This window comes from Neltuma alba, unplaced genomic scaffold (genome assembly GCF_004799145.2).
Source record: "Neltuma alba isolate B1F8T4 unplaced genomic scaffold, ASM479914v2 tig00010471_pilon, whole genome shotgun sequence".
Classification (NCBI taxonomy): domain Eukaryota; kingdom Viridiplantae; phylum Streptophyta; class Magnoliopsida; order Fabales; family Fabaceae; genus Neltuma; species Neltuma alba.
The window spans coordinates 282438-292418 of NW_021635359.1; the positions used below are offsets into that span (position 1 = coordinate 282438).

The 9981-nt window shown below is 33.3% G+C and overlaps 1 protein-coding gene and 1 long non-coding RNA gene across 2 annotated transcripts; one reads left to right on the plus strand and one right to left on the minus strand.

Annotated features, from left to right (window-relative positions):
* The first annotated feature begins 1701 nt into the window (after positions 1-1701).
* Positions 1702-3024, plus strand: LOC114756747 (protein FAR1-RELATED SEQUENCE 5-like). Its single transcript, XM_028945679.1, has one exon. It carries the CDS (start codon positions 1702-1704, stop codon positions 3022-3024), a length of 1323 nt encoding a protein of 440 aa, XP_028801512.1.
* A 1058-nt stretch (positions 3025-4082) lies between these two features.
* Positions 4083-6230, minus strand: LOC114756743 (uncharacterized). Its single transcript, XR_003741496.1, has 2 exons — positions 5941-6230; positions 4083-4378 (listed from the first exon to the last, which is right to left on the minus strand). It is a non-coding gene; the product is annotated as an uncharacterized LOC114756743 (long non-coding RNA).
* Positions 6231-9981: the final 3751 nt, after the last annotated feature.

Below are 9981 nucleotides of genomic sequence, written 5' to 3' on the forward strand. Positions count from 1 at the left end.
CTGAAAATATGAAGGGGAAGAGGCTCTATTTATAGCCAAAAAGTTGGCTTGAATGGACCAAAATGCCCTTGGTGGCTAATAGAAAGGGTAAGGGCAAATTTGGAAGTTCAAGTGGACTTTTGCATCATCATTGCATCATCTTATTACATCATGCTTACCTCAACCTTCTAGAAGATGCCAAGTGTCATGAAAGTGGTGGAGGAGATGGGAGATTAGATCCTAGCCGTTGGATCAAACTTGTTTCATAAGCTTCGTCCGAATTTACTTGGCCCACGGTTCTCCGGCTTTCTTTATGGCCTTTCGGAGCTCAGAAAATTGTTCTGTCTAGAGAATATCTATGAATTTTCTTAGGCCATAACACTTCCTTTAAACCTTGCATAAAAATTCATTTACCAAAATGCCCTTTTATCGGCAAAACCGGCTCTTTAATTTATTAAAGCCACTCCACTGGTCTTTTGGTTGCGGGACTAATTTTATAAATTAGTACAACCTTTCAACATTTAACCTCATTTTTGTATACATTTTTGAGGTCTCTTGCTATTTTAAATAATTACCTCACATGGTATACTTTTTACCGGTAATAACCTTATAAATTCTGTTGAAGCTGCCTCAGGGGTATTTTCATCTTTTCTCTTCATAGAAGAGCCTTAGAATATTATTTCCCATTTTCTAGGATTTTCTTGGAATTCTCTTCGTACTCTTCCATTTTTACCCCTGTTAGTCATAACTTTCAGAATTTACAGTTTAGTCCCTGGTTGGACTTAACTTCATATAATCCTCTCTTTGAGGCTTCTAACTCAACCTTTGGCCTATATCTAGTCTCTTTTCTCTCTCTGGGCCTTCGAGACTTTACTGGAGCCTCTAACTTTATTATACTTTAGCCCCTTGAAACTTTTACTTTGCAGTTTAGTCCCTGAAACTACTTTGACTTCCTTTCTCATCTTTGGGACTTCTGCTAAAAAGGGGTCTGATAGCCTATCTAATTCAGGCTATTATTGGTACTTCTAGGCCTAAAACTTTGGATGTTACATATATTGCCACAGTAGGGTCCTTTGAAATATTTTGATTGCCCGGCTTTATAGTAAACCAGAGGAAGTGTATCTTCTCACTTCTAGCCCTTTCTATTGTTTGTGGAACTTTGATTTACGTTGTTGGAAACCATTTGTATGGCTGATGTAGATGTATTTTGTTACCCGGGCTGGAGGCTCGGAGGCCCAGTGGATGTGAATGAATGATTTTAGTTGCATGCAACGGTGTTTAGGTTTGACCCGAGTTTGAAAGTCAATTTCTAAAAATATGCAAATTTCTTTCTACTATGGTAGTTCATTTTAACAGATTTCTTTTCTACCATAGTAGTGAATTTTATGATTTTGAGGTGAAGGGTTTTACAGCCCTTGTTTAACATTGTTGCAGATTTATTTATTGTGCTTATCAATTTACAATTGATTATATAAAATATGTTGCGTTTTGGTTCATATATATATATAAGAAAAGAACATTGCATTTTGTCACTAGTATTACACTCTAAATTGTTTATTTTCTCTTTATATAATATATTCTTCATCACATAAGATCAAAGTTGTGAAATGTTTAGTTCTCCTTTCAAATGTAGTTTTTTTATATTTAACTTATGTAATTTCTAAGTTTTACAGAAGTTTTTATGATGTGTGGTGCATAGATTTATTTTGCAGGTCTCAATTTATGGAAACTGATTTGGCTCCTAGAGTGGGAAAACAATTTGATAATCTAGAGGAGGCATGGGGTTTTTGGAATGAATATGCTTCCAGAGTAGGCTTTAGTGCAAGAAAAAATGGGTTGACAAAGAGTAAAAAAGATAAGAAGACTATTATTGCATATAGATATAAATGTTCAAAAGAGGGTGAACGAAGACCAGATAAAAGGTACACCTCAGCCACCAACCATCGTCCTGAGACTAGAACCAATTGTAAAGCTGGAATGATAGTTAATTTAGTGCAAGGTAAATACGAGATCACCAGCTTCATAGAAGAGCATAACCACCCATTACATCTTCAAGAAACAGTGCATATGATGAGATCTCAACGAAAAATAAGTGATGCACAAGCAAATGAGAGTGATTTGGCTAGGGATGCTGGACTTCAACAAAAAACAACATTTGACCTTATGAGCAAGCAAGCAGGTGGGCGAGCTAATCTCAGTTTCACACGAGTTGATATGAAAAATTATTTGAAGATTAAACAAAAAAGAAGTATGGAAAATGGAGAAGTTGGATGGTTATTGAATTATATTGAAGAACAGATTATTGAGAACCCTTCATTTTATCATTCATACCAACTTGATGTGGAAAATCAAATTACAAATATTTTTTGGGCTGATGCTCGTATGCTTGTAGACTACGCTTATTTTGGAGATGTAATTTCATTGGACACCACATATTGCACAAACCGTAACCATAGGCCTCTTGCCATATTTTCAGGACTTAATCATTACAGAGGAATTATAATTTTTGGTGCAACTTTGTTATATGATGAAACCACAGAATCATTTAAGTGGTTGTTTGAAACTTTCCTCAAAGCAAACAAGCAAAAGAGGCCTGCAACTATGTTTACTGACCAAGATCAAGCAATGGCAAGAGCACTACATGAAGTTGTTCCTGAAGTGAAACATGCATTATGCACATGGCATATTGAGCAAAATGGGATAAAACATTTAGGAAATAAGATGAAGGGTGGTTCACATTTTTTGCGGGACTTCAATAAATGTATGTTTGCTATTGAGGACAAATCACAATTTGAAGAAACATGGGCTTCTCTAATATCATCATTCAATTTGGAAGACAACTTATGGATGAAGTCTATATATGAAATCAAAGAGAAATGGGCATGGTGTTATATGAAATACTATATTACTCTTGGTATACGTAGCACACAAATTAGTGAAAGCGTCAATGCAGATATCAAGAGTGTTACAAACCCAAGTCATAATATTGATGAATTCTTCAAAAGTTTGAGCGGGTTGTTGCAGATAAGAGGTATAATGAGATGAAATGTGAGTATGAAGCAAGGGAGAAAAAACCACGATTGATGGTCCAAAGTTCACCTATACTACGACAACTTGCTAAAATTTACACTGCCCCTGTGTTAGAATTGTTCCAAGAGCAATTGGATCTCTTTTTTGCCACATGCATTTCCTCACGAGATGAGAAAGGTCCATTGTTCACATATATTGGTACTATGGTTAATGAAGACAAAATGTGGACATTGACATTTGATCCAAAGGATGATTCTATATGGTGCAGTTGTAGGAATTTTGAATCAATTGGAATATTATGTTGTCATGCTCTAAAAGTATATGAGCTAAATGAAGTGAGAAAATTACCAGAAAAATACATTTTGAAAAGATGGACCAAAGATGCAAGAGATGGTGTAATACATGATATTAGAGGAAATGAAATACAAGTGGATCCTAAGCTTCAAAGCACACAAACATATCGACAATTATGTCACATGATGATAACATTAGCAGCTGAAATGTCTGACTGTCCAAAGACTTCTGCCTTTGTCCACAACTCTATAATTAAGCTTCATAAAGAAGCAAGAGACTTCCGTTCAAGGCTAAGGAATTCAAATGATGACAACAAAAAGGAAGAAGATAGAAGCAAGGAAGAAGGGGGCAGCAATGAAAAAAAGAAGATGGACATGAAACATAAACAACCCAAGGGCATCAAAAAGAGAGATGGAACTAAGAGAAAGAAAAGATTTAAGAATTTTCGTGAGCGTCTGGGAAAGATAAGTAGGTCCCTAGCCAATGTAAGAAGTGAGGAATCAAATGCTCCAATTTCATGTTCTGCACCTCCAACATTACAAGTACTACCTCAAGTGCAGTCATTTTCTAGTATGTTGATGGTAAGTTTTTTGTCCAAAATTAATGTCCTTTGTGACTTATTCTATTAATGTTAATAATATGCATACTTTTCTTTGTGATTTATAGGCTCCCTTAGATGATCCAACACAATTATTGGAAGCATTGGAAGAAGAGGAATTTTTATTGACAGGTACCCAACCAAAAAAAAAAAAAACAAAACAAGATAGAAACAACAAAAGTTAAGGGAAAATTGTCACTTTTATTAAAATCAATGTATATAATACATCATGATGCCAAATAGAACTGTCATTCTTTATAACACTATACTAACATCTGCATTGCTCTTCTTTCTTCCTTGTCATTAGGTGAAGGTCCATTTTCCATAACAGCTTCAGCAATGTGTAATCAATTCCTAGAAGGTGAAGGTCTATCTTCTATAGCTTCACCAATGCCCAATCAATTCCTAGTGGGTGAAGGTCCATCTTCTATAGCTTCAACAATATTTAGTCAGCATAAATGACAAGGCAACCACTCCCTGCAATGACAATTCAAAATCCAACAATTTAGTCATTTAATGTAGAAAGTTCTTCTGCGTTTTTTGATAATCAGCTCAAACAAAATACATGTAGCAAGAATTTATCTCAAATATCTCTCATATTTTTTTGGAGGGTTTGATTTCTTTTATGTACCAAAGCTGGCTCTGACAGCAAGCAAGCAGAAACTTTCTCTTCTGTATGGTAGGATACAGCTAGTTTGATCTCAACAAGTCCTATTTTGTTCAATATAGGAGTAAAGTATGATGGCAAATTCTATTTTGTTCAATGTGGTAGCAAATTCTAACAGACCTTATAGGAAATTAAAGGAAAAGTGAGTGACTAATATAATCTCTTAAACATTTTAATCAACAGAAATATTTCATCACTAGCTTCATTCTACTATTATTGAAACATAGACAAACCGTGGGACTACTCATACCATCAAGTAGATTGAAGCTTCAATCAACTATATGATGCAGAACCAATCAGCAAATAAACATAAATTGTTAAATTCATCCAGCGATCCAGATTCCAATCTCATGAAAATAGTTAATGACATGAGAATCAATCCTACGGATATGGACATTGATTGAATATGTATGGGAAGAAAACAAAAGATTGGACACAAAGAATCATATTAAATCTAAGACATCTTTAAGAAAGACTATAGATTATAATAATTTTTGCAATCATTATCATTATATGAAGCTATTGGGAAAAAAGAAAGAATCAAAACTCAGGATATTAGCAATTTTAATGCCCATTCGGGTAATTGTTCCCAAACTGAAGATAGATCCTATTGTGAAGTAAATTGTAATTCATCCAAAAAAAAAAAAGGTTCTCCCATTTAAAATTAGTTTATTGCCCATCAACAACTTGTTAGCATGGGGCATGTAATCTGGCTTTTAACATGGTGCTTCCTATTTCTAATTACACATTAGTTGTAAACCTTGTAGCTGAAGAACATAAAGCCTATTTGACCACAATCCTTTCAGTGCCCCTTCAGGATACAATTAAATATTGAGACTTGAATGAATGTTATCATCATACTTAATTGTAGAATTTGAGGAGTTAATAAAAAAAAATATGCACATATTCTATTTGACAGCAAAGAAATTGAACTGACATTCGCGTAATTACAAATCAATTCAATCCAGGTGCAGTAAAGAAAAATACTTAATAAAAACAAACATCCATTCTCCAAAGCTCGAATCATTAAGAGAAGGCAGCATTAAAGCAAATTTCCAAATTCTTCACAAGGTAGTCAAATGCAATGCAACACGCCAAAAAAGGGCACTAAAATTATAGTATTCAGAATGGGTTGCCTCATTCTAGCTTCTCTGAATTCATAGCCTTACTAAAATACACCAATACGGAAATTCACTTAAAAAACGGTGGGATGTTAAGATTCAAAAAATCTTTCAATAGCTACAGGAATTTAAATAAGTAGACAAATGCAAAGAAGAACAGAAAAAAGCAAGGAGATGCAGAGGAAGAAGCGCAATCAGAAAGGGATGGGAAAAAGAACAAAGATATGAAGGAAGAGTTTTAAGGTAGATACCAGACCCAATAAGTTGCTTTCGGCAAAACTATGGTGATTCTCTCATGGTGCCTAATCATCGATAACCATGGAGCTCCCTGTTTGCGTCGCCGACTAGGTTGGAAATTCACGGCAAACTGAGAAGGTATTTTTGTGAAGGCCGAAGGGATTTTGGAATTGAATGGGCCGTGAGGATTATAATGGGATGAACGGTTTAGATGCTATTTTAAATGTTCCATGATGTGTCACTTTCTGGACGCTCATGATGGAATGGACGGACAGGATGTGCAGATTCTGAGAGACGCTGAGAAATTCGCTTCTGAGAGGATCCGGTTCCGGCACTTATACGAAATGCATAGTACTTGCATTCTTGATTCAATGGCGCGCTTAAACACCAAGTACTTACTTATAGTCTTCATTCAAAGGCCCTCTTATTTGATTGGGATGTTATAAATTAAAAGTTTTTCTATTTTAATTCTTAAAGTTAAAACCTCTTCTTTTTTTTTTTAAAAAAAAGAAAACACCATAATTAGAAGATTATGTTTTAATTTTTATTTTAAAGTAAGAAAACATTAAAAGAAATTGAGGATAAGATAAAATAAAATATCTATTGTCCAAAAAAAGGGTGCTGTGTGGGGTTGGTTTCAATTGATTTTGTCTTAAAAGGTAGGCTGCCTTTATTATAATTCCTTTTCTAATATATAATTTGGGGATCATTTCATATTTTCTATTCACTGGAGCTGTTGGGTAGCATTTTTAATTTACCGGAAGAAGAAAAAAATTAAAGACATCTGGATATTTTTTGATATGTTAATATGAGACAAGGATATGGTTTTGAAAACTAACTTAATATTTTCCATCATTATCTCCCATTTTTGTATAAATTAATTAACAAGAGTTGAGAGCAAGAGGCTGGCTAAAGAAAAAAAAGAAAAGAGCAAGAGACAGTGCCGATGAGCACAAGAAGTGAATCGTACTGTGATTTGCAATAAATGAGATACATAAGCATACTATAAATTATAATTTTTCTGTTGATTCTTTTATCAGAATATCTTAGGCTGACCATAGTAACCCCTAGCCTTATTTATAAGTTTGAGATTTAGAAAGGGATGTGATCTATTTTATAAGTTTTAGTTTGGATTTTTTTTCAATTTTATCATTAATTATTTATTTTCTTTCCTTTGTTATATTCTATTATCACATTTCCCTACACATTGTCTTTTATTTTTATTCTTATTTATTATAGGGCATATATTTAAAAACAAAAGTATATTTTTAACTAATTTTAACTAATTGTTGTTGCCTGAATTAGTTATGAACACTCTTCATCACTTTTAAGCAATATATATCTTTGGGATACTAATTCATGGTCGAAATGACATCCAAAGAAAAATATAATAAAATTTTTTTAAAGATAAACGTTGTGATTGAAAAAATATTTAAAATAAACTATATGAATCGTAATCGGTCAATAACTGAGAAACATTGCCGACAATGTGCAATGAATGCAACTTAATATAAATTATCCTGGGCATTTTGGTTGTTACTTTTTGTCTACTTAACATATTGATTTATATAATACATATTAAATATTCAGCAAAGAATATAGGCTAAAACTTCACTTTTTTAAAAAAAAAACAAAAAACAGAAGATTATATTATATTTTTAATTTTTAATATAAAAATTATAAAAATTTAAGTATAAAATAAAATACCTATCTTCCAAAAATGGAAGATGTGGGGTAGTAATTACTTGATTTTGTCTGAAAAGTAGATCTGGTTCTATTCCTTTTCTTACATGCATTTTTTTCTTTTGATATTTTTATTAGCTCTGCGGGGTCACCTTTTTTTACCTCACGGAAGACTAGGAGACGTCTTCGTATATTTTGAATCTCAATATGAGGTTTAATTTTAAAATTAATTAGCCCAATATTTTGCTTTATGATCGTCCCATACAGATTAATAATTAATTAATATTTTAATTGACTAATTTGAGAAGATTATGAAAGCTAAATAAATTATTTTAAATATTTATATTTATTGTTTTTCTTTAAACTAATTTACTTGACTTATAAACTAATATATAATATAATGTTTGACAAAAATAAGTTATAATATAACAATAGATATAAATATAAGTATTTTAAAGAAATCATTCAACATATACTATAATTAAGTAATTTATTTTAATTTTGGCTAGAAAGTTAAGTAATTTACTTGGCTTTCTTAATATTAAATTAGTCAATTACGTTTTATATTAAGAGCCAGTGTAGTAATAATTAAGAGTACTATATTGTGACAAGCAGGCAATGTACAGAAAGGTAATTAAGAAATACTACTGTCATGCTATCGATTATTTATGAGTAGTATTATAGATTATAGTAATTAAATTTGGACGCACATGTGCATTCATCATTTTTTTAAGCAACATCTTGGGAGTCATTAATTCATTGATGTGTAAAATGATATCCAGCTAAAGAGGAAAAGACAATACTCGTAATATTTTTTTTAAAGAAAATGACATGCTTGAAATTGATTTTAAAATAAATTACATGAATTATTGGGCTCATTTGGTTTACGCCTATAATCAATTATGAGAGGTAAATCGTAATATTTTAACACACGATATACATACTGTTAGATAAATTGGAGAATGAATCGAAAACATACCGGGTCGGATCTCAGGTCGGGTTAGTCGGATCTTCTTAGCTCATGCTTAAGCTAGACTATAAAAGTCTAAGCTTTTAAGTGCACAGCAGAGCACCACTTTTGCAAGAAAGAAAATAAGAGAGAGAGAGATATAGTAGAAAAACTCTACTACTGGAGTGATTTGAACTGATGGGGGGAAGCCTCTATTTATAGCTTTTGTCAGGGATATTTTGGGTAGCATAAAAATATCCACTGAGCCCATTAGATAAAATATGAGATAAGATATAATATATCCTTATCTCATAATATCATGATATTTGAATTTAAATCCAGAATCAATCACAATTAATTCTAAATATATATACTTAATATATATTTAATCTACACAATATAAATTAATTAATTTAATATAAATTAATTAGATTTATATTGTAACCGATTGGATATGATTCAGGGTGTTTGACCAAGTCAAACATATCACAATATCGCTTGGATATTTGACTGATATATTCTCTTTATACCCGGTCAAATAATCCGGCCCATCAAGGGCGGATCCAAGCCCAAAAATCTAACATCTCCCACTCGCACTTAATGGGCTGCTCATTGTGCGATAGCTAAATCTTTCATTGCTTCATACTAGGTGTTTGCCGTGACCGCGTGGGCATGACGTCATCGATTCGGGCGCCTGTGTACTAGGAATCCTTTATGCAAGACCAACACCCAAGAACACCCTTGGTGTATCTGCAAATTGTATGCTTGTTGCCTCGAATGCCCTAGTTTTATCCATACACTTTACTTGTGGCATATCTAATCCCTCTCGAGTTATTTTGTTTACTCAGATTGCCTTCTCATACGTATGGTATCCACACTTGCTTAGTTGTTCTGTTCAACCTGCAAGGGACATGTCACAGACACCAACGTAGATGTGTATTTCAGGATAAATCTTCCTTTTGACTATTCATCATTTAGATTTGGCATAGTCGCTTTCTCAGTCTTGACCCGTTAGATCGCATCATTCTTGACCATGGGGTTTAGGCTAGAGTAGCTGCCACTAAACCAAAACCTTGTGATGTTGTCTAAGTCTTAAGGGCATTATGAAAGGTTTATTTCCTTTCTGGGACTCACACCGTAATGGATCAGGGATCTTCCATCTACGTCCCTTGTTGCGGATTTGAGTGAGCTCATGCAGTATGAATTGCATGCTACGGTGCTCAATCCACCAAGTGGAGTATGTCGCTTTTGGTTTTAATAGCACCGTACAGACTTAAGTTCCAAATGCACTCCAACATTTGAATCAGGAGCTCTTTCATCACAACTATATATGACGTCTTACTAGTGAAGAGTTCCTTGTCTGGCTACAGGTCTCATGGATGACACATTATCCATGATTCGGCCCAAACTTTTATGGGTCTCA

What these genes read in the sequence shown, in the direction of transcription:
- LOC114756747 (XM_028945679.1), top strand. Translation starts at nt 1,702, where the DNA reads ATGGAAACTGATTTGGCTCCTAGAGTGGGAAAACAATTTGATAATCTA.